This window comes from Strigops habroptila, chromosome Z, assembly GCF_004027225.2.
Source record: "Strigops habroptila isolate Jane chromosome Z, bStrHab1.2.pri, whole genome shotgun sequence".
NCBI lineage: Eukaryota > Metazoa > Chordata > Aves > Psittaciformes > Psittacidae > Strigops > Strigops habroptila.
Window position 1 is genome coordinate 71707255 of NC_044302.2, and position 26228 is coordinate 71733482.

Consider the following 26228-nt stretch of genomic DNA (forward strand, 5'->3'; position numbering starts at 1 on the left):
AATAGGCACAGAGATTGTAACTCATTAGGCTAAGGCAAATAAAAACAAGGACCTCACCTGCCATGCACTACCACCACCACCACCACTTCGTGGTAATCATAGTGGCTTCACTTTCTCATCCAGTGGCCAATTACCATGATACTAGAACAGCACATACTTCAAAAGAAATAATTGTTCAAGTGATTTTAGTTTAATTCTACAAACAATTCCTAACCATACCCCTGGATCCAGCTCTTTCGTACAGTACTCTTTTCAAAACATGGCTGAAACTTCAGTGCCATTGTTATGGTGCTTTTTTGTTTTAATGAATTACACAACTGGTTCATTTCAAAAAAGGCAGTAGGTAGGGCAAGGCAGGTAGAATCAAATAGTTTTTCATTCAAACATTCCTTTCCAAAAATCAGTGCCTACAGGTACTACTATAGTGCCTAATTGAAGAGCACTTTTTGAAGCCACAGGCCTCTTAAAACAACTTATTTATGTGATCCTGATTAAAATATAGTCATAAATACAAGGAGATCCTACCTCTCATTTGACTAGCTCGTAAAGACATGTGTATCCTGGAAGACAAAAACACCAACAGATCTCAAGCTGCAACAGCATAAAAGTGTCTGAATAAATACACATTTGTGCATGGACCAGACGTGATACTATATATTAGTGAGTGATATATCTACAAGAAAAAAGACCTGGAAAAAAAAAATACTGTTAATATTTTACAAATGATGTTTCAAAAAATACCATTCTTATGGGGAAGTTAAGTGCTCAACAAATGTACAACTAACAGATAATAAGGAAGTAGAGCAGTATCATACAGAAGTACATTAATCAATAGAGTAGGCGTAAGAAGGTCTGTAGAAACAATACTGAAGAGTACAGCAGCTTTGTCTGCGACTGTTGAAAGTAAGAATACCACATTTAAATGCTGAAAAGAAAAAGATGACTTCTTGGTAAAAAACCGTCATGGTGAGACAGTAAAACCAGTATTTTTTAACCTCTTCTCCTATAGAATGGTGGAGACAGTTAAGCAGTTGTGAAAAGGGTTGGAAGCTACGTTTAAAACCGCTCACAAAGCTGCATCTTGTCTCTGGGTATATGTGCTTGCAACAAACACAAAAATAGTAAAGACACCAAGAAGCATGTATTATAACAGGACTAGAATGTGAGAAGGCATCACAATTCCTGTTTGGTGGGTACATAATTTCTTAGTTTTCTTAGGTATATATTCTGCTGCAGGTGAGAGGCCCGTGTGCACATCCACTGGGTTTTCTTCACAAATATTGTTCTCTTGCAAAATATTTTATCTAGTAAATTCTATTAAAAAGAAAAAAAAGGGGGGGGTAAAAAATTCTTCCATAAGGGTTGGATTATCTCTTCCAACTCAAGGACTGACTTTCATATTCTTTTTTTCGTTGTCTGGGGCCCAGATGATAAGTGCCAATGTAAGAACTTATCTGAAAAAAAATACTTGTGAAAGAGATTTCAACAAAACAGTATATTTTACTATTTTATAAATAGTAGGAATGTGTCCTTTGAAAATTCTCCATTTTTTTTTTTTTTTTTTTTCCCTATGAGTTAAGTAGAATAAGAATCCTCTTTCCTGCTGGTTAAGTCCCTGATTTTTCACTAAGCGTAAGAATGCTTGGACTGTAATGAAGAAGAGAGGCTGCCAAAAAAAGTCTTTGTGGCTTTCCAGATGAGCCATTCATTGTGAAAGGTAAGTTAAGAAGGGACAATTTTACTTTAAAGCTGCAGAGGATCAAGTCTCCGGAGCTTTTTTAAACTCCTCTCTCAACCGATTCACTCATATCCATGCCCCAGACATGTAATTTCTGCTGCTTACATTTGGGAATGTTGAAAAGGCACAGTTACCTTCCTCAGATGTGCATCCTCAGAGCATAGCCACAGACAAGATTATACTACATTGCCTAATTGAAGCATGAGTTGTATCCTTTAATAGTTTAGAAAAGCAGTCTTAAGCAAAACAGGGAACTTCTCATTTAGATGCTTCTAATAATAGATCAGAGGTGTCATCTCATGAATGTTGATTAATTACTGGGTTTCACACAGCCTGTTTTATGGTGCACCCTTAATTTTTCTTTTTGGAGTCAGAAATTCCTGAATTTCCTGTGATTTTTCATACATGAATGAAGAACTTCCATCCCCAAACACAAAATATTTCAAAACAATAATTTCTAAATATGAAAATTTCACAGTGCACTCTCAGTACTCTTCAGTAGCACATACTGCACTTTCAGCTTTCACTCTTAAATAATTTTTTTGAGAGAGGAACTGATGGGATCCCAGTTCTATCTTTGCTCACATCTAATTCCCCTTTCCAACTCCTACATTTTACCAGAAAGTTGAAGATGGTTCTCAATAGTAATCTTCAGTCCTGTTCTGGGTTTACCAGGAAAGATTTGGTACACAGCTATGGAAGGTGAGCACATGAGCACACACAGAGAAACACATCTCAAGAGCCCTAATGCAGAAAAGGAAGATACTGCTTCTTCAGATTTCTGTCTCAACATTTAGTAGTTGATATCACATTCAAGGGCACCCAAATATCTATCAAGGCTTAAATATTTGCCAGGCATGCAGAAACATTTAGACATTTAGTCTGCACAATAGAGAACGCCTGAAAAACTGAATAATCTAATTGGCTAGAGTGCAAAACAACAGAATTCACCACTCAGAGCTTATTAGCCTGTTCATTTAATTAAGATTACACAAATTTTTTTACAAAAAGTAACAGTTCATAATAAAATTGAGTTCTTCTATTCAGACATTCCACTGTTTGAATTGTACTAGAGGATATTCATTTTGGACAAGCAGCTTTGATCATAAATATGCACTTATTCAAGCTCTGCTATGTCTTATTAATTAAACGGGGTATTTTTCCTCTTGCCAAAATGAAGCTGCAGTTCAAAGGTTTTGGAAAACCATCCACTATAAGAAATTGGCAAAATAAGTGTGTAAGTGCACTACAACCTTCTGAGAATTGCATAGTGTTCCTTCTTCCCCAGCTTCTGGGGGGGTTAGCATTGAAAAAAGAGTGTGCGTAGTATGTGCTGCAGTTGAAATTTAATAAATATTTGGAAAAAAATTTTGCTAGAAGACAAAGGTGCACTACGTCAAATGCCATGAAATCACAGGCAGGTTTATTTATTTAAACATATCATGAGGTATTTCATCCACAATGTGCAACTTACAAGTGAAAGCTTTGGCTCATATCTCCTAACAGGACTACTAACCCTTGCACTATATTAAAGAAAAGCAATCCCAAAATGTCGTAAAAATGATTGAATCCCAGAGACCTGTTATATGAAATAGGGATCTCTCTGATGGGTTTTGTTTATAAATTTCAGTAAAGATGTCTGTAGGCTTTTTGCAGAAGTAAAGAGTACAGAAATGTTCTGTTTAGATTGAAGGTTTAGGTTCAAGAGGGTTATTTTTTTTTTCTTTCCCCCCCCCCCCCCCCCCCCTTTTCTTTTTTGGTCTCATTCTTTTTCATAAAAGTTCTGTGTGATTTAATTGTTCTCTGAAGCTCTCAGTAATAATTCCTCCTATGGCAAGTTTCAAAATGTAAACCAAATATCTCCTGGGCCTTAGATAGAACACATTGAATAATAAAATAAAACAAGGTTTGCACTCACACAGCAGTCTCTGAAGGTCTCTAAGGACTTCAAAAAGAAGTTAATTGTCACAGCAACTTAGCAAGGTAGTAAGAACAAGAGATGGTAATACTGTTATTATCTCTACTTTGCTAACATAGATACCAAGATAGGGAAGTTGAATAACCTGCCAAGCCTCTGGTATGGGCTCAAGAGAAAGCAGATCTCCTGATTCCTAATTCTAAATATTAATGTCGAGAATTGCCAATGGCTAGGCAAAGTTTGCTGACTTCCAAACCTTACGAAATCTCTCCTGAGATATCGTATAACAACCAGAAAGCTAGACCATGATCCAAAATGCATTAACGTTAATGGGATTTTTTCTACTAGAATAAACATGCTGAAGTCTGAAGATTTTCCTGAGTTTTAGTCAACCCTAATGTTACAAAATGGGAATAGGTTTTGCCACTTCCTGCCACACTGCCAGAAAATAATGTAATTATTGTCTCTCTTGCAGGGTTTTGGAATCACTTTTCTAAGCACTAGTCAGAGCAAAATAACAGAGTTCTCAAGAGCATTTGTGTTCTCCCACCTGGCCTGGCCATTTCCACTCTGGGTTCTGTGGGTAGCCAGTTATTTCCTTGGGAGGCCACAGGTCATGAGAGATGCTTTTCTCTGTATTGCTGCTGAATACAAAGAGCATTATTTGTATTATTAGTCATATGTGTATTTATATGTTTTAGGCTGGCTTCTCACTTATAAAATGGTCACCAAATAACACCTTTCAAGAGAGATAAGAGGGTGTCACAACTGAAGAAAAAACCAGAAGCTAATTTCAGAATTGGATCACCCCTGCTCTACACATTCATTTTTTAATATTTACCTCTTTTTTTGTTCGGGTTTTTTTGTATTGTCTCTCTTTCAGCATAACAAGATTACATGAGGCCAGCTCAGAGGTAAGAGTGCCACCTATTGAGTTCCTAGCAATATTTATCATTGTCTACAGAGGAAACGAAAGCTTACATACCATTTCTTACGATGCATCCACATAAAACAAAACGGTAGCCAATGTTTCCAAGACTGTTATGTATGGAAAGAAAAAAAAAAACCACATTATAATTATGATAAGAAATGGTGTCTCCCTAAAAAATACATCTTCAAATATTTTTTTTCTTTGGAAAATAAGAAAAAGGAGAAAATCAAGATACAGAAAAAGGTCAAGTACTTATGATAAAAAACAGTGCCTCTAATAAAAGAGCAGTTTGCTTAAAACGCTTCAGTTATAGTTCAGGGTAAGTTTGCCTCCTGACTTGACCCAGAGAGAATTTTTCCCCTCATCATACTGGCTAGTCATTATACTAATTAAATACTTTACTAAGCCAGGGTGAGGTGGATGTCACCTTGGAAACACTTCAAACAGTATTGAGTAATATAAAAGCTGAATATAAGGCAGAAACATTACGGGGTTATGTTACAGAATGAACTAGCTTTTTTTCTTTTTTTTTTTTGGCAGCAAAATTGAAAAGACAGTGCATATTTTTAGAAATTGCTGGAATCTCCAGAAAGAAACCAGAAAGACTTACAAGAACACTGATGACTTTTCCACTTTATTACACTTGCATATGAATCACATTTGCCTGGCATTCCAAGCACTGATGACATATGAGAAACATATATTTTTAGGAAAGTTGTATTATTGTTGACTTGGGTGTACGTACTAAGTTTAATCAAGAGAAATCCTACCCATATTATATGCTTCTCTTAATGGGCACTAGCTAGACAAATGAACCATTTCCTGAAATATGCAGAAAAAAAATCAGATGAGAAAATCATCAGAAATTCCATCAGTATACAAACACTTATCTCCCCAGTCCAGGGAATAAATGCGTGTACTTCATTTTAAGTTTCACTGAAACAGTCCTTTGTTTCTTTTCCTTTTCTGAGCACTGTGCAGTATTACTTACTGCTGCTCTGATGCAGAGTTTGCGGGCAGTATCTCGCTTTCATAATTAGGAAATGCAGCATGAGAACAAAAAAACAAATAAATGCATTCAATTTATCTGCAAACAGCACCCTGAACTAACCAGATCCTGATCACTTTTCAGGATCAATCTCTCTCTAAGAGCAGTGATGTGCAAAGAATGACAGAGGGTGAATTCTGTCAACGTTATTCTGGTGTCCGTATGAGCATTGCTTCCATGAAACAAACGCAGGGGTGAAAGAAATGCTCTGAAGCCCAGACTGAGAGATGGGAGTAAATGTGCATATAATTCTTGCCCCCAAATAACCACAGTGATGATTCAATAACCCCACAGTAAACAGACAAACATGAAGAGTTGTCACAAACCTAGAATCTGAAATATCATGACAGAGGGGTGGATTCTTGCCCAGTATGCAAATACATGTGAGCACAGGGCAGACAGCTATATTTCCTGAATCCAGGGATGTCTTTTTCTCAAATGCTACTTAAGCTAGTGTGCTAGCTTTCCTAGGAGTGCTGCAAATCTGGTCAGAGAGCTGTGGAGGCAGAAGTCCTAAAAGCCTAATCAATAAACCTTGTCTACATATGCTTAATTTATTCCCTACCCTTCAGGAGCCAGACTGCCCCAAACTCCTTTGGAGATAGACCTTTCTCGTGCTGTTTAAAACCAACACAGTAATTCCTTCTGTGGATTCATGAGAGAATGAGAAACTTTAATTCCCACAGCCTTATTTACTTCTCAGAAAGCTTGGAGACTCCTATACATAGGCAAGAAAATTGACTTCACAGGAATTGCTGAAATCGCTCTGAGGAATCTTTATCTACCAGAGACATAACAACTCCCCACAGCTCCCACAAGAATGATGTACCTAAAGGTTTGAAGCCATGGTATATCCACGATGGCCAGATCCTGCCTTTCTATACATTTCTAGTTTCTCTTCATATATCAGTGACATACCTCTGGATACAACAGAGGTATGTCTAATACAACATGTATTAGTCACTTTGTACACAACAGTGATTATCCCTAGTCATCTACACTTCCTAGACTTCCTGCAATTTATAAACTGGGCACTGATGTTAATGAGATGGATTGAAGAAAAGTAGGGAACATTTGTTGCAAAGAAGCGTAAACTGGCTATAATGCTGCTGAATATCTCCCTTTCCTCTGACAGAATTTTGAGGATGGGTTTTGTCAGCAATCACAGCAAGGTAAAAATCACTCCAAGTAAGGATATAAGAAAAAAAGGAAAGAAAAGGAACATGTCAAACAAAACATGCTGGTTTAATTTAACACAAAAGACCTTTTAAAGGCTCAAGGTAAAAATCAGTCCAAGTAAGGATGTAAGAAAAGAAAGAAAAAAGTGAAATATGTCAAGCAAACCATGCTGTTTTATTTTAAAAGAAAGTTCTTCTGAGGGCTCAAGGCCTGAGCCTATGTTAGCCCTGCTGCACAGGCTGGATGACTGCCAATATATCAGGTTGCAATAGGCCATTAGAAGGGACTGAATATGGATAATCTTCCCTAAGGGCTGAACAGTCATACTGCCTTGATTACCTTTTTTTTTTAATTTAGATTGAAAATCTCTAGAACGGTTGCAGTCTAATTGTAAAAAGACTTTAAAGGAGCTTTAGAAAATTAGGTAAGAATAGTTTTTATTATTATAGTGCACAGCAACTGCTGCAAACCTCTTCCTCCTAAAGGATGGGAGTCAAGAAGGATGGGATAGCAAGAAACTCTTATCAGAACAGAAAACCAAACCTTGTCCCTTTTGAGATTTCATCTTTTGAAACCTTGTTATACTGTGACCATTTAATTTCAAGTCAACATCAGAAAGCAGAACTGTAGGAAAGGCCAGTCTCTCAGCAGTCCACACATTTGCACAGTGCTTTTAAAAAGACAAGTTAGCTCCATATATAGGTGGCTAGCCACTGTAATCATCATCCAAAGTTATGATTTGCTGAACTTTGACAAAAATGTTAGTATTAGTATTGCATTTCAAATAGAGAATGTTTCTGATTTTGAGCATTTCTCCACACTGTTGTGATACAAATCCCAGCTTTTCTGGCTCTTTATCATTCCTGATTAATAAACTGTGAACCACAGAAACTGAAATGCTGATTTGAGCTCTGAAACACAAAGATCAGTACAGCATTAAAGACCCAAACCAATATCTAATTTCTAGTAAGAAACATAAACCTAACAGTCCTGTGCAATGGCAGTAACATGTTAACGCATGAAAGCCAGTGTATGAAACTAAGAAGAAATAAGAGGAAATTTCCTTGAAAAACAATAGTTAAAGACCCCAGTGTAGTAAAAATTCACACATACGAGAAATAAATCAAACACTGGTACAGAAAGAAAGCTAGCTGAGGCTCCAACCACTTTTTTTCCAAGTAAATTTGCACCTGAGTTTTATGATAGCAGTGCCTCTGCAATCACTCTCAGTCTAAAGGAGTTACAGGATTTAAGGCTTCAACCTATATTGCTTTCATTCACAACCTTAATGAAAGGTTTGCAGAGGTAGCTGCAGCATCCATGTGATTCATTCAGATATGTAATCAGATCATTTTGTTTTCAGGGAAGTAATATTCAGGGAAACAGATTGATACACTGTGATTCGTATATTCTTGACTTCTAGGAGCAGGTTTTCAGGTTCTCACCTCCCACAGCTGGGGTTACATCTTCAAAATTGCTGATAGTTCATTAGCTCTACTGTAATTTTTTTGATCAGATTTTTATATAAATATGTTTGTATTCTGAATACCACTTATTTTATGAACTTGGACACAGCTCTGTACATTTAGTTTGTGGACGTGGAGTAGCACTCATATCTGCTGCCTAAAGGTTCTCCAGAATTTCCCCTCAACCCAGTACACTCATCCTCTCTTTATTTTTATTGTGTGATACAGAAAAACAAAAACTAACACTCCTGTATTCCCAAAGAACATCTAAAGCACCTGGAGCCATACTGTAAAAAGAATGGCTGGGAAAAAATGGAGAGCTCGGTGTATTATCAAAAATGATTCTGAAATAATATAAAGGCTATAAAGGGATTTACTGAGCAAATCAAATGAAGAACACAAATTCTTTAGACTTACTAGACTTCCATAACAACTTGGTCCCTGGCTCAAGATAGCTATTTACAATTCTTGGTTCTTGCTGGAGGTGAATGTGTCTCAGGAAATGCTGCTCAGAGTGCCCCCTATAGCTAAGCATCTGGCTCCACTGTAGACTCATCTACTAACAAATGAGCAAATGTTCACAAATCTGGAACACATACTCAAACAGACTCCAGCTAGCTTTAAAATTAAGCAACCCTCTCCTAGTATATACTTCGTATATTTGGGAGAATGTTGTGTTTCATGACAAATATTGACCATGTCATTTGACTAACATCAGCAATGTAGTCCCTCATACATTTTAGGTTATTTCTACATCATAATGTCTCATACCTTACACCAACAAAAATAAATTAACCTATTTGAACAGCAAAATTGCAACTTTTTTATAGATTTTTTAGTTTCTCTCCTGTTAACTAACTCTTTCTTTGTAACAAACCAGTTTTATCAGGTTTTAAATTGTCATTGTTACTGAATACATACAAAGATAGACAGATATATCACCCTGCTTAAATACTGAGTATTAATACTGACTAGCGATGTTTTCTAAACAGCCATACCATCAGAAAGAGACTAAGGCTTTTTTTAGTCTGCAATACTGTTATAATGATATAATGGGGGAGGTTACTGAGAGGAGCTGTTTTTTAAACCTGTGCATTCAAGACAGTCTCAGACAACTAAAATGAAATTGCTGCATTTCAGGACTCTTGGCAAGCCAGAAACCAAATTCTCATTTTTATTCTCCTTTGGAAGCATAAAGGACTCTCAAAACATTACATAAATTAATATGAATGGACACTGGACACTAGAGATTTCACAGAATCACAGAATGATAGAATTGTTGGAGTTGGAAGGGATTTCTGGAGATCATGTAGTCCAACCCCCCTGAAGGCAGGGCCATATAGAGCAGATTACACAGGAATGCATTCAGGCGGATTTTGAATGTCTCCAGAGAGGGAGGGAGACTCCTTGCACAACCTGGGCAACCTGTTCCAGAGCTCTGCCACCCTCTGCCACCTTTTCCTCATGTAGAGGTGAAGCTTATTGTATTTTAGTTTATGGCCATTGCTCCTCGTCCTGTCACTGGGCGCCACTGGAAAGAGCCTGACACCATCATCTTGGCATTCACCCTTGAGATATTTACATGCATTAATGAGACCCCTGTCAGTCTTCTCTAGACTAAACAGGCCCAGCTCGGAAGAGAGGTGTTCCAGACCTCTCATCATCTTTGTGGCCTCTGTTGGACTCTCGCCAGCAGCTCCTTGTCTTTCTTGTACTGAGGAGCCAAGAACTGGACACAGTACTCCAGATGTGGCTTCACCAGGGTCGAGTAGAGAGGGAGGATCACCTCCCTGAACCTGCTTGCCACACTTCTTCCTACGCACTCCAGGATACTATTGGCCCTCCTGGCCGCAAGGGCACACTGTTGGCTCATAGTCAACTTGTTGTCCAGCGGTACGCCCAGGTCCTTCTCAGCTGAACTGCTCTCTAGTGGGTCACACCCCAACCTGTACTGGTCCTTGGGATTCTTCCTCCCAGGTACAGTACCCTACACTTGCTCTTGTTGAACCTCATTATTTTTCCCTCTGCCCAATTCTACAGCCTATCAAGGTCCCACTAAATGGCAGCACAGCCTCCAGGTGTATCAGCCACTGCCCCCAGCTTCGTGCCATCAGCAAACTTGCTGAGACTAGCAAACTTGCTGGCCCTTCATCAAGGTTGTTATTAGACCAGTTGAATAAGACTGGACCCGGTATTGATTCCCAGGGAATGCCACTGACCACAGGCCTCGAACTGGATTCTACTCTACTGATCATGACTCTCTGAACTCTGCTATTCAGCCAGTTTTTGATTCACCTCACTGTCCTAACTGCTTCATCTAACTCACATTTCCTAAGCTTACCTACAAGGATGTTATGGGAGACAGTATCAAAAGCGTTCCTGAAGTCTAGGTAGATAACATCCACTGCTCTCCCCTCACTGACCCATCCTGCCGTGTAATCATAGAAGGCTATCAGACTGATCAAGCAAGATTTACCCTTGGTGAACTCATGCTGACTATTCCCAATGACCTTCTACTTTTCTACATGCTGGGTGATGGACTCCAGAAAGACCTGTTCCATCACCTTGCCCATCCTCAGGGATGGAAGTGAGGCTGACTGGATGGTAGTTTCCCAGGTTCTCCTTCTTGCCCTTTTTGAAGATGGGAATAGCATCAGCCTTCCTCCAAACATTGGGCATCAGTCCCGTTCTCCATGATTTTTCAAAGATGGTGGAGAGTGGCAGAGCAACATGTGCCAGCTGCCTCAGTACCCTTGGGTGCATCCCATCAGGGCCCATGGGTTTATGGGTGTAAGTCTGTCTAGCCTATCCCTAACCCAACCCTCTATGACCTGGGGGAAGTCTTCCTTTTTCCAGCTGCCTTCTCTTACCTCCAAGGCAAAGAACGCATTCAGTAATTCCACCTTCTCTGTGTCTTCCGTTACCCGGACACCCATCTGATTCAGCAGCAGCCCCATGTTTTCCCTAATCTTTTTGCTACTGATATACTTGTAGAAGCCCTTCTTCTCGTTCTTGATGTTCTTTGCCAGACGCAGTCCTAAGTGGGCCATGGCCTTCTTTGCCACATCCCTGCATACCCTGATGATGTTCCTATAGTGCTCCCACTTGGCCTGTCCCTTTTTGCACATCCCATAAATTTCTTTCTTGCATGTGGGATTTACTAGGTGCTCCCTGCTCATCCAGGCAGGTCTCCTGCTCGCTTTGCCTGATTTCTTCATCATGGGTATACCCTGGTCTTGAGTTTGGAGGAAGTGGTGCTTAAATATTGACCATCTCTCTTGTTCTCCCTTCTTTTCTAGAGCCTTATCGTATTGGACTCCTCTAATTACGTTTTTGAAGAGGCCAGAGTTAGCTCTTCAGAAGTTTAGGGTTCTAGTCCTGCTTACTGTTTTGTGTCCCCACGCAGGAACCTGATTGCTACAACCAAGGCTGCCCCCAACCTTTACATCTTCAACCAGTCCCTCCTGGTTTGTTAGTACAAGGTCCAGCAACACACCTTTCCTCATTGGCTTCTCCACCACTTTTATCAAAAAAATATCTTTAATGATCTACAGGAACTAAATTTCTCACTTTCCTGATTTCAATTCTGATGCCTAACCCACAGTGAGCTGATATTATATATGAAAATAAGAGTGCATATAAGGTGAAAAAAGTTAACAAATGAGATTAGAATATTTCAGAAGTATAAGTGATACAGAAGTATACATGATAGAGAGCTGTGAATCATACAGTTTTGTAGTCAAAAATAACTCTCCATGCCTAGCCTCCTTGAGAAGAAAGGAATGATTTATACATGAAAAATATTCCTCAAAAACCAGTAACAGCATTTTTCCATTGGTCTCCTATAAACACATCCTCTAAGACATCAAAAGTCACAAAAGTCTCCAAAAAGAAAGGGCAGGAGGTTTCTACTATTAACAGCTTAAGCTCACTTATTTCTCTATACAGATACGAGTTAGTACAAGCAGAAGAATCCAAATATTCCAGCAGATTATGTCCCTTGGTTGCTTTGGCTGCAATGCTCATTAGGAGTAATGGTCTCCCAGTCAGTCCCACTTCTGAGAGGCTTTGACAGTGTACACAAAGCAGCCTTCAAAGTTGCTTAACTTTAGTGCCCCCGATTTGATGCATTTTGAGCACATTTCTGTCTCCTTCTGTAATCCATTAACACACATACACATATACCCATTCTTGTCAGCGATTAAATAACTTTCAACCTTTTTTTTTCTTCCTAGTTCCTGCATAGAAGAGGAGTCTGGTTACCTGAGTAACAGAAACACAAAATCAGACATAAATTTAGAAAATTTTAGTCTCCCTGATTAGGCTATTGAAGAACAAGAAATGTCTTGCACATAAAGAGGTTTATGCACAAAAGTCAAGGTCTGTAGAATAACGTGTACCCAGATAGCTATATATATAAAAACAGAAAGCAGAACAGAACTTAGTAGCCGTGTAGGATCAAATCACACAACATGGTCATAATTTCACAGGATAATTCAGGCTGGCTTGGTCATGAGGGTGTCTCCTAGCCTCAGTTAAGCTCACTACCTACCAGGGCCCAGTGTCATTTCCTCAGAGCTGTTCCCTAGCCTCCTTATCCTAACCTGCACCCCTGCAGGGCTCTGTCTTCCTGAAGCAGAGCTTGGCCTCTGCCCATGCTGAATTTTATGGTGCCTCGCTCAGCCCCTTCCTTCCCCTGAATGGCAGGCCGGCCCCTGAGTGAATCAACTGGTTCCTCCTTGGTGTCATCTGCAACCTTCATCCTCTCCTCTGGATCACTGATAGAGATGTCGAACAGAACAGCTTCCAGAACAGACCCTGCAGGACTCCAATTGTTATACACGTCCAGGTAAGACATGGCCCATTAACCATGGTCCTCTGAGCCCCACCATCCAACTGGGTTGGTTTTTTGTTTTTTCGGTTTTTTTGTTGGTTTTTTTTTTTGTGGTTTATAGGCCCGGACAACATAGTATCACCTTTCCAAATGGTGTCAATTTGAAGGTGGTGCTTAAAGCAAATATAATGGGTCAAAAGTAATACAATACTTCCACTAGCATGGTTTCTTAGCTTTTAACATCTATAAAGTTTCCATACTTGAATATAAGACTGCTTGGTGTACTTTTATTTTTTGGAACATTTTTAGTTTCTTTCTGGCCATGTCTCCTGACAACAAATCCTATAGTGTCATTACGTATTGTGTGGGGAAGAGAAAACCTTGTTTGTTTTAAACATACTGCCAAATAATGTCATTTTCTCCATCTTCATTCTATTGCAGGAAAGTGTGACTAATCAGTCCCTGTTCACTTTCTCCTCATCATTCTTGGATTTATCCCATACTTCCAGACTAAAGAAGCCTACTCTGTTTAATCTATCCTCATGTGGAAACAAATGGAACACTGTTGTCATCTTTCTCTCTTTCTAGTTTTATTGTGTCCTTTTTGAGATGCTGTAATGACAGCTGTGCTTAATGTTAATGATACAAGCACATCTCGGACTTGGGGCGTAATAATGTTTTCTGTTTTGCTCTATTTTTCTTTCATAGTAATTCCTAACAGTTGATTTTTCTTTTTAACTCTCTCTGGGTATTAAGCTGATGTTTTCATAGAAAGAGCCACAATGCCTCTACTATCTTCCTTATGAATAATAATAGTTCATTTAGAGCCCAACACTGGGTATATATACAAAATGTGTACATACAGGTAAGTGTTTTTTCCCAGATGCATTACTTTCACAGCACTGCATTTATCTTTCACTTTATTGCCAAGTCACTCAGTATGGTGACATCCTCCTGCAGCACTTTGCAATCATTTTTTATTTAACTGATCTGAATAATTTTATATAATCAGCAAACATCTCTTACTTCTCTATATATCTATCCACTTTCCCAGGGTTTTGGTGAATGCTGTGAATCGCGTCCGAAGAAAAAGTTTCAGATTTGCCAAATTTGACCCTTCTCATCTCAGGGTCATTTTAAACAGCAAGTTGTACACCACAATTCGTAGGTCAGCAATTTGTTACTGATTGTCTCTACAACTCTTTGTCAATATTATCTTATCATGACAATCTGCTGATTTTTAATTTCCTTTATTGCAATTCTTGCACTGCAGAGTGTTTTGATGGATTTTGAACTTTTCCTTCACCATTCTTGAAACCTCTTCTATCTTAGTGCCACTATACACTTCAGACAGCCACTGTCTAGCCCATCATCTGCTCTTCAGTTAAAAGGCTGATGAAATGAACAGGACTTCAACCACAATAGATTCCCAATGTGCCTCACTTGAAAAGGTTTTCTATATTGAGGTCAGCCATCAGTAACCACTTCCACCATCATAATCACAACTGGGTATCTATAGTCACTTGTTTCATAAACACAGACAATCATCTTCTCTGATTCTTAATCTATAAGGATTTCCCAATAGCAGCAAAACCTACCCAGAAGGATGTAGTGTATTTTAGCCTGGCTTCTTTGTTGTGACTCTCAGACTTTTGTTACTGAAGGGGAAAGAGCTGGAGGAGCAGAAAGCTGCATGTTTGACTCCATTCCATGACATTTGCTGCATATGCACATTTAAAAGAATATCCAGACACAGATTCAGTGCTCTAAATATCAGTTTATCTTTGTTAGCTCTTCCTTCAGCCTCTGTAGTACTCCTGATGCTCAGTAAACGACTGCCTTCAAATGCCGGCCATGACAACTGAGCTCTATAAACCAGCCACCAGCAAAACTCAAGTTAAATCAAGGAGCTGCTTGAATAGTTTATATGAGTGTTACTTTTACAACTTCAATGCATTTACAACTAAATCCAGTACACATGAACTAGTGTGTAACAGTCTATTTATGGCAAATTGGGCCAAAGAGAGCCTACATGTTCCTGAGTTGAAAAAAAAACCAAACCCAAAACAAAGCATGACAAGTCAGCATCTGAATTCCACTGGAGCTGATTATACATTTTGTACTGATACTTGGCTTCCAACAAAAAATTAAAAAAAAAAAAAACCAAACAAAACAAACCACAAATAGTTTATTAGAACCACAGCAGCACTGGTTTCTCCAGGTACCAGTCTTTAGTCTGCCACCATTTACATTTTTTTTCCTGGAATATGCAGTCTATGCTCAGAATTACTCAGTTTAAGAATATGTGTTGACTAATTAACTGTTATGTTTGGCCTTTTTTTAAGTGGAAATACAAAATATTGTGCTTACACTGGCATCAGCTGCTTCTAGTTAATGATTCTCACATAAAGGGAGTTAGGCAAACTGTTAGTTTACATATGTTATTTTCCAGTATGCACATTCTTTTTAGGGCATCCTAACAGTGTATCACCAATTATAAACAAAATAAAGAACACAACTGAAGTAAATTGCTATTGTTTAATTGATCTAATTTGATATACACAAGGTGAGAATCTGATTTTTTTGATTCAACTTACACAGATTCAGCTAGATCATAATTAAAATAGAAGTATTTATACATTCTGTTTATGCTCCTATGCAGTTTTTCATATGTAACAGCATTTTAAAAAGAGGGAGAGAAGAAGGGAAGGGAAGGGAAGGGAAGGGAAGGGAAGGGAAGGGAAGGGAAGGGAAGGGAAGGGAAGGGAAGGGAAGGGAAGGGAAGGGAAGGGAAGGGAAGGGAAGGGAAGGGAAGGGAAGGGAAGGGAAGGGAAGGGAAGGGAAGGGAAGGGAAGGGAAGGGAAGGGAAGGGAAGGGAAGGGAAGGGAAGGGAAGGGAAGGGAAGGGAAGGGAAGGGAAGGGAAGGGAAGGGAAGGGAAGGGAAGGGAAGGCAAGGGAAGGGAAGGCAAGGGAAGGGAAGGCAAGGGAAGGGAAGGCAAGGGAAGGCAAGGGAAGGCAAGGGAAGGCAAGGGAAGGCAAGGGAAGGCAAGGGAAGGCAAGGGAAGGCAAGGGAAGGCAAGGGAAGGCAAGGGAAGGCAAGGGAAGGCAAGGGAAGGCAAGGGAAGGCAAGGGAAGGGAAAACAAAAGTAACTAACTGGAAAGAAGAGAAAGATCCAATTCTGCGAAACACAGCATTCTGTAAGAAAATAACAAAACAAGGTTATACACACTAACATGTCCTAGTCTATTTGTCTGTGTTGTCTCAACTGATATTCTGAATTTTCTTACAGAGGAAAGTGTATCCTTGATATTGATATGCAGTGGAGCAGGACATAATACACCACTTACCTTGAGGACTGTGTTTTCCTTAATGTAGCTACGGCATAAATGTGTGATTGGGACTTGTCTTTTTAACCATAGTTTAAGATGGTAGGAGTTGTGTAAATTGCTAGTTATTCGTGTCATAAAAGTGTGGTTAGAGCTAAACCTTAACATGTAACTATACAATCAAAAGCAAAATGACCTACTAGTTTTACTGTGTGCACCTCTTCTTACAAAATCATTGAAGACTTGTCTCACTTTGAACGTCTTTTCCATTTCTGGCTGAAATATTGCCATTAATAACAGTTATACTGCCACTTACTGATTATTTTAATTTTATCAGTAATATTGTAGTTAAAAGTACGGTTTGGGTGCTTCATTATGAAATTTTGAGTAATGAAGTCTTACAAGTTTAAGATGAGACCTACAGTACCTACTGAGTAGTCACTGGTAAATCACCATAGCTCCAAGAAGTTAAGCAAGACGCAGCCAAATTGTTCATTGTATTTCAACATGACCTGAGTGACATACAGTTTAGGAGCTGTCCTGGGTTCAGCTATAGCAGTCATTTTCCTCCTGCTTAGTAGCTGGTGCAGTGCTGTGTTTTTTAACTTTCAGCCTGGGAACAACGCTGATAACTCCGATGTTTTTAGTTGTTGCTAAGTAATGTTTATTCCAACCAAGGACTTTCTCAGTCTCATGCTTTGCCAGGGAGGAGGGGAAGCCGGGAGGAAGCAGAGACAGGACACCTGACCCAAACTAGCCAAAGGGGTATTCCATACCACAGCACGTCATGCCCAGTATATAAACCGGGGGGAGTTACCCGGAAGGCCCTGATCACTGCTCGGGTCGGGCTGGGTATCGGTCGGCGGGTGGTGAGCAATTGTATCCTCTCCCCTTGTTATTTCACTAATCGTTATTATCATTGGTGGTAGCAGTAGTGGTTTTCTGTTATACCTTAGTTGCGGGACTGCTCTTATCTCAACCCGTGGGAGTTGCATTCTTCCCATTCTCCTCCCCATCCCTCCGGGAGCGGGGGGAGGAAGAAGCGGGGGGGGGGAGTGAGCGAGCGGCTGTGTGGTTCTGAGTTACCGGCTGGGCTCAAACCACGACAGTTCTTTTTGGCGCCCAACGTGGGGCTCGAAAGGTTGAGATAACGACAGATCTGACCAGAGTGTGTTTAATCATATTTGTGATAAGCATTCATTGTTACTACTCGTCACAATGGTGATTATTTGGCTCTCAGACTTGTTGCGCTTGATCTCAGAGTTTCAGCATGTTGTACCTTACTTACAGCCACTATTTGCTGTTTTAGCGTTTATCGGCTGGGGGGCCTGGGCTAAGGTTCTTGTTTCACTGTACTTCATGGTAATGACTTGTAATACAATAGACTCATTGATCATGAAACTGGTCTGGTTTGTGCTTCCAGCGTGGCCATCACCACTATACATTGGGAGGTATATAATGAAATATTTTAGCAATTGCATATCTTTTTTTTTCTCCTCGGGGGGTAAACTTACGAAGGAAGCATTCTCTTTCACCCCCCGTTCCCCCACCAGCCTATTTGCAACAGCAATTGAGAGTTCTGAAGGTTTTAGATGGCCTTTGAGTACCCTTGAAACCTGCCTGCTGATTGTGCTGGGGATCAGCATGTTGGCAAACATACGGAGTGTGTTTTACCCACGGCCATCCCGTCGTAGGAACATCCTATTTCGTTTAATGTCAAAAATTCAGCAGTATCAGGTTCGAATCTGGTCTAGGGTTAGACGACGATATAGGAGGACCACCAGGAGATTTTCCCTGAGGCTGGACAGTTATGAGTGGCAGGGTGTGTGGGATAGTATGGGAAAGTACCTAGGCCAGTGGGCCCCTCCAGTGCTTTGGAACTTCACCACTGAACAAGTGCAACATCCGGAAAAACTAGTAAAACACTTAAACGAGGTGTGCTGTCGTCCTGGTTATACCAGAGAGGGACAAATCTTGGCAACGTGCTGGGGCTTGGCCTATGCCTACAGAGCCCTGCTCAACACTATCCAGCACCTTCAAAGGGAAAAAAATGTCTCTGGATCTGATGGCAAAGCAACAGACAACGCAGCTATGCCAACTACAAGCACAGCAGCTACTCAGACCCTGACCACAACAGTCAACACAGCTACTCCAAGTACAGCAGCTACATCAACCCCAGTGACAAGCACAACAGCTACTCAAACCCTGACCACAACAGACAATGCAACTACTCCAACTTCAAATACAGCAGTTACACCAACCCCAGTGACAAGCACAACAGCTACTCAAACCCCGACAGCAACAGACAATGTGGCTACTCCAAGCACCGCAGCCACACCAACCCCAGTGACAAGCACAGTAGCTATTCAAACCCCGACAGCAACAGACAATATGGCTACTCCAAGCACCGCAGCTACACCAACCCCAGTGACAAGCACAGTAGCTACTCAAACCCCGACAGCAACAGATAATGCAGCTGTTGGTGTTACTCAACTCCCAAGCACAACAGCTGCACCAACCCCAGCAATAGACATTGCAACCACTCCAATCCTAGTGGCAGACACTGCAGCCACCCCAACCACAGTGACAAACACTGCAGCTAAACCAAATGTCCAGTTTGTGACAATGTCTGTTGCCCCTGTAAGCAAAAGCAGACGAAAGGCACAAAGAGCAACCCGCGAAGCGAAGAAAGATGAAGACCCAGTGCCATTACTATATGCAACAGCACTTGAACAAGAGTTACTACTACGTGGGTCAGAGGAAGAGGAAGAAGAAGAAGAGGTCACTTCTCGACCCCGGACCTCAACCGAACTACGGAATATGCGAAAAGATTTCACCCGTCTTCCAGGGGAGCACATTGTCACCTGGTTGCTCCGGTGCTGGGACAATGGGGCCGACGGTCACGAACTAGAAGGTAGGGAAGCCAAGCAGCTGGGATCACTTGCTAAGGAAGGAGGAATTGACAAAGCGATTGCAAGAGAGAAGCGAGCCCTCAGTCTTTGGAGGCGGCTCCTGGCAGCTGTGAAGGAAAGGTTTCCCTACAAAGACGATATTACGAATCACTCAGCCAACTGGACCACGATAGAGAAAGGCATCCAGTCCCTGAGGGAATCAGCCATTATAGAGATGATCTATCGTAGGCCGGATTCCAGGAACACATCCGTAGACCCAGATGAAGTCGAATGTACACGACCCATGTGGCGGAAACTTACACGGAGTGCGCCATCATCATGTGCCCACACATTGGCATCAATGACCTGGAATGACGGAATATCACCAACAGTGGATTTCCTGATTCGTCAACTCCGAGAGTTCGAAGACAATCTCACCCCTTCCATCATTTCAGCTGTGGAAAAACTGTCCCAGGAGTTCAAACAATTGAGAGACGATTTATCCGATCTATCCAGCTCTCCACGCGTACCAACCCATGTCTCAGCTATCAACAGAAGGCGCCCTACTGCTCGAGAAAGAAAATATAGGAGGTACACGCCACGGGCCACCCTATGGTTTTACCTGCGGGATCATGGAGAAGACATGAGAAAGTGGGATGGAAAACCTACTTCAGCTCTGGAGCAACGGGTGCGTGAACTGAAGAGGAGAACAATGGTCAAGGATGATCCTCCCAGGAAAGCTGCTGCTCCAGTCTCTGGCGAGCAGTTTCCCAGATGGAGCGAAAGAGCTGATTTTACTCCAGCTCCTGTGATAAGAAATACTAATCCCTTTCTACAAGACAGAAGTGGAGAATTTTGTGATCACTATTAGAGGGGCCCTGCCTCCAGCCAGGTGGAGGAGAGGGATAATCGGGTTTACTGGACTGTGTGGATCAGATGGCCTGGCACATCAGCCCCACAGAAGTATAAGGCTCTAGTAGATACCGGTGCACAGTGTACTCTGATGCCATCAAGGTATCAAGGGGTGAAACCCATTTCTATTTCTGGAGTGACAGGAGGATCCCAAGCCTTAACTATGCTGGAAGCTGAAATCAGCCTGACTGGGAGGAAGTGGCAAAAGCACCCCATTGTAACTGGTCCAGGGGCTCCATGCATCCTTGGCATAGACTATCTCAGGAGAGGGTATTTCAAAGACCCAAAAGGGTATACATGGGCTTTTGGTATCGCTGCCTTGGAGACAGAGGAAATTAAGCAGCTGTCCGCCTTACCCGGTCTCTCAGAGGATCCTTCTGTTGTGGGGTTGCTGAAGGTCGAAGAACAACAAGTGCCAATTGCGACCACAACAGTGCACCGGCGGCAATATCGCACCAACCGAGACTCCTTGATTCCCATCCATAAGCTGATCCGCAGACTGGAGAGCCAAGGAGTGATCAGCAGGACCCGCTCACCCTTTAATAGCCCCATATGGCCAGTGCAAAAGTCTAATGGAGAGTGGAGATTAACAGTAGACTATCGTGGCCTGAACGAAGTCACACCACCATTGAGTGCTGCCGTACCGGACATGTTAGAACTTCAGTATGAACTGGAGTCAAAGGCAGCCAAGTGGTATGCCACAATTGACATTGCCAATGCATTTTTCTCAATCCATTTGGCAGCAGAATGCAGGCCACAGTTTGCTTTCACTTGGAGGGGCGTCCAGTACACTTGGAACCGACTGTCCCAGGGGTGGAAACACAGCCCTACCATCTGCCATGGATTGATCCAGACTGCACTGGAACAGGGGCAAGCTCCAGAACACCTTCAATACATTGATGACATCATCGTGTGGGGTGATACAGCGGAAGAAGTTTTTGAGAAAGGAAGGAAAATAATCCAAATCCTGCTGAAGGCCGGTTTTGCCATAAAACGGAATAAGGTCAAGGGACCTGCACAGCAGATTCAATTTTTGGGAATAAAATGGCAAGATGGACGCCGCCAGATCCCCACAGACGTGATCAACAAGATAACAGCAATGTCTCCACCAACTAACAAGAAAGAAACACAAGCTTTCTTAGGTGTTGTGGGGTTCTGGAGAATGCACATCCCAAATTACAGTCTGATTGTAAGCCCTCTCTACCACGTGACCCGGAAGAAGAATGATTTCAAATGGGGCCCTGAGCAACAACAAGCCTTTGAACAAATTAAACGAGAAATAGTTCATGCAGTAGCCCTCGGACCAGTCCGGGCCGGGCCAGATGTGAAAAATGTGCTCTATACCGCAGCTGGGGAGAATGGTCCTACCTGGAGCCTCTGGCAGAAAGCTCCAGGGGAGACTCGAGGTCGACCCCTTGGCTTTTGGAGTCGGGGATATAAAGGATCCGAGGCCAGCTACACTCCCACTGAAAAAGAGATACTGGCAGCCTATGAAGGGGTTCGAGCTGCCTCAGAAGTGATTGGAACTGAAGCGCAGCTCCTCCTGGCACCCCGGTTGCCTGTGCTGGGCTGGATGTTCAAAGGCAGGGTCTCCTCTACACATCATGCAACTGATGCTACATGGAGTAAGTGGGCCGCACTAATTACACAACGAGCTCGAATAGGAAATCCCAGTCGTCCAGGAATTCTAGAAGTCATCATGGACTGGCCAGAGGGCAAAGATTTTGGGATGTCACCAGAAGAGGAGGTGACGCGTGCTGAAGAGGCCCCACCATATAATGAACTGTCAGAGAGTGAAAAGCAATATGCCTTGTTTACTGATGGGTCCTGCCGTATTGTGGGAAAGCATCGGAGATGGAAGGCAGCTGTGTGGAGTCCCCTGCAACAAGTTGCAGAAACTGCTGAGGGAGAGGGTGAATCGAGTCAGTTTGCAGAGGTGAAAGCCATCCAGCTGGCCTTGGACATTGCTGAACGAGAAAAATGGCCAGTACTTTATACTGACTCATGGATGGTGGCAAATGCCCTGTGGGGGTGGTTGCAGCAATGGAAGCAGAGCAACTGGCAACGCAGAAGTAAACCCATCTGGGCTGCTGCATTGTAGCAAGATATCGCTGCTCGGGTGCAGAACCTGGTGGTGAAGGTACGCCACGTAGATGCTCATGTACCCAAGAGTCGGGCCACTGAGGAACACCAGAATAACCAGCAAGTGGATAAAGCTGCTAAGATTAAAGTGGCTCAGATGGACTTGGATTGGCAACATAAGGGTGAATTATTTTTAGCTCGGTGGGCCCATGACACCTCAGGCCATCAAGGCAGAGATGCAACATATAGATGGGCTCGTGATCGAGGGGTGGACTTAACGATGGACACTATTGCCCAGGTTATTCACGAATGTGAAACATGTGCTGCAATTAAGCAAGCCAAGCGGTTAAAGCCTCTCTGGTATGGAGGACGATGGCTGAAGTACAAATATGGGGAGGCCTGGCAGATTGACTATATCACACTCCCACCAACCCGCCAGGGCAAGCGCTATGTGCTTACCATGGTGGAAGCAACCACCGGCTGGCTGGAAACATACGCTGTATCCCATGCCACTGCCCGGAACACTATCCTGGGCCTTGAGAAACAAGTCTTGTGGCGACACGGCACCCCAGAGAGAATTGAGTCAGACAATGGGACTCATTTCCGGCACAATCTCATAGACACTTGGGCCAAAGAGCATGGCATTGAGTGGGTATACCACATCCCCTACCATGCACCAGCCTCTGGGAAAATCGAACGGTACAATGGGCTGTTAAAAACTACACTGAGAGCAATGGGTGGTGGGACTTTCAAACACTGGGATACACATTTACCAAAAGCCACCTGGTTGGTCAACACTAGGGGATCTGCCAACAGGGCTGGCCCAGCCCAATCAGAACTTTTACGTACTGTAGAGGGGGATAAAGTTCCTGTGGTGCACATAAAGAATTTGTTGGGGAAGACAGTCTGGGTTATTCCTGCTTCAGGTAAAGGCAAACCCACTCGTGGGGTTGCTTTTGCTCAGGGACCTGGATATACTTGGTGGGTAATGCGGGAAGATGGGGAAGTCCGATGTGTACCTCAAGGGGATTTGATTTTGGGGGAAACAGCCAATGAACTCAATTGTACGCTGTTGCCTGCTCTATAACACGTTTATAGCCCACCAGCTAGATATCTTCAGGTCGCCAGCCATTGACCCTGACTTCCCTCTGATCATCACCTCAACAAAGAATGAATTTTGAGGAAACCAGACGAGCTCAGCAGTGACCAGATGAGTTTGGCGGTATCATCAGCAGGCAACAACCCAACACTACGTACCGTCCCTCCTGCCCTGAAAGACTATTACAAGAGATGGAACCTGACATCATGGACTGGATGAGTTCAGCAATTTTACAGGGATTGGTCCATGGACTAGGGAACGATATCTTTCTCTGTGTGTGGGTGTGGGTGTATATATATGTGTATATATGGGACAGGGGTGATGGTGTGCTGAGAAATGTGGGATCTGAGCATAACGTGAATGGTATGGAATAAGGGGTGGATACTGTCCTGGGTTCAGCTATAGCAGTCATTTTTCTCCTTCTTAGTAGCTGGTGCAGTGCTGTGTTTTTAACTTTCAGCCTGGGAACAACGCTGATAACACCGATGTTTTTAGTTGTTGCTAAGTAATGTTTATTCCAACCAAGAACTTTCTCAGTCTCATGCTTTGCCAGGGAGGAGGGGAAGCCGGGAGGAAGCAGAGACAGGACACCTGACCCAAACTAGCCAAAGGGGTATTCCATACCACAGCACGTCATGCCCAGTATATAAACCGGGGGGAGTTACCCGGAAGGCCCTGATCACTGCTCGGGTCGGGCTGGGTATCGGTCGGCGGGTGGTGAGCAATTGTATCCTCTCCCCTTGTTATTTCACTAATCATTATTATCATTGGTGGTAGCAGTAGTGGTTTTGTGTTATACCTTAGTTGCGGGACTGCTCTTATCTCAACCCGTGGGAGTTACATTCTTCTGATTCTCCTCCCCATCCCTCCGGGAGCGGGAGGAGGAAGAAGTGGGGGGGGGGGAGTGAGCGAGCGGCTGTGTGGTTCTGAGTTACCGGCTGGGCTCAAATCACGACAGGAGCACTTCTCATGTTAAGTCTGATGACATACAGACCTAGAGAGCCACAATGTTCACAGGAGCTATCATCTGAACAGTCACAGAACCAACTGTGACCAACTACGGGGTATTTTCATTGCACGTCTTCACTGTACTCAGTCAGTATGGTTTTCAGAGGGGCTGCAGCACAGTGTCTAAACCAGAAGGTTTTAACTATGTGTGTTTGGGCAACATGTTTTCCTGTTTTCATCTTTGCAACCTTTAAGAAGCAGAAGCATCCAAAAATGTCTCAAGACTAAAGCAACATAGAAGAGATCTGGGAAAGAGAGGCTTTATTAGTGATTTGTTCATAATCTAGAAAGGAGCATAACAAAGTTAATAAATATTTTCCCAAGATTTAATTGTTGTCTTTGAAGTTAACCACTTCAAAGTAATGGTGCCACCTGGTGACTGAATGATATTAAACACTTAAATTAATGAAATTATTAACTCAATTAACTATTCATAAATAGGATCCCAGCATCCCTGGAGTGAGTGACATGAGCCCAGACAATAAGCAGTCTAATGCCAGTGTGCTGTGGTTCAAAGCTTAACTTTAAATTTGACAAATGCCAAGATCCTAGCTCTTTCTTAAAGTTGGAAATACATGTAATACTCTATGACTCAGTGAAGCTCATGGTACTTAGGAAGTTCAAGATTTGTCATCTAAGTGAGTCAGGAAGATTTTAATTTGACAGGATTAGTTTGTGGTTGAGATGTAAGTGTGAAGTGTAACTGCTAATATTTTCTCCCGAAAAAGTACAGAGTAATTAATTTTCAGATCATAAGCGTTGATTTGGATGTATCTGTATTTTGACAATCCGTCTTGTGCACAGTGGAAACAACATAAACGTGCTTAGAAGTCTTCAGTAAAAAAAAAAAAAGCTTCTTAGAACACTTTGCTCTAAGTGTTGTATTTTCAGTTAAAGAGCTTGGAAGCAACCACCCACCAAAGTCTTACTAATAATTGTTCCTGATTAACACAAGAACATAAATAAAAAAGAGAACTGAACACTTTTTTTCTTTTATTAAAATAATCAAGTCAATGAAAACAGCTTATGTGACAGATAGCTTGTGTTAAAATAATTGATTCATTAATCTTAACCATATGAACATGTTCACATTAGCAGGGTCAGCTTCTAGAAAGGATGCAACCATAGTTACATATTCACAGAGATGTAAAGTTGAAGTTAGCCTAATTGCAGAAAAACTTTCCTTAGGAACCAAATGGAGGCTTTACAGAAGATAGCTACCGAGTGCCAAAAACAGAGAAAGTTTCAGTATGATTCTCAAATCATAGCACACAGATTATAAATTATTTAGGCAAAGGAATGTCCTTTCATCATACTAAATAGGGCAGCCAGCACAAAGATGTTTGGATCACTGGCTGGGATGTCTACCAATATCTACAAAGATTCATCCTTAATCTCAGGTATCTGTTATAAGCTTTTTTTTGGTGATAAAGCAACTAGAGCTTTTAAGCTAAATAGCTTCAGAGTTGAATTGGGTTAATGAGAAAGGCTTCACACTTACAATAAACATTAATGCCAGCCCATGGCAATATATATTCAGGGAGAGTTTTTAGTAATGTTAATATAGCTTCTGAATGAAATATATCACTCTGTACATTACAGGGTAAATCTTTATAGCCACGTAATTCCATGACTATGGTGTTACCACTGCCCACAACTGGCCACAGGCGTTGCTTTAAGATGACAGTTCAGGGATTAGTACCTGACAAGTTTTGTCTGGATTTCACTTGGTCTCCCTGGAGATTTGTTTCATTTAGCAGTAACAACAATTGTCTAATGATGAGGTAACTTTTGG

At 41.9% G+C, this 26228-nt stretch overlaps 1 protein-coding gene across 1 annotated transcript in view; it reads right to left on the bottom strand.

Annotated features, from left to right (window-relative positions):
- The window catches only part of LOC115601040, a 37773-nt gene extending 24635 nt beyond the window's left edge, over positions 1-13138 (bottom strand). Inside the window, exons 1-2 of the mRNA XM_030470563.1 lie at positions 12885-13138; positions 11151-11601 (exon numbers count right to left, since the gene is read on the bottom strand). Coding sequence (XP_030326423.1) covers positions 11151-11601; positions 12885-13138 — 705 coding nt within the window. The remainder of the gene's footprint in view (positions 1-11150; positions 11602-12884) is intronic.
- Positions 13139-26228: the final 13090 nt, after the last annotated feature.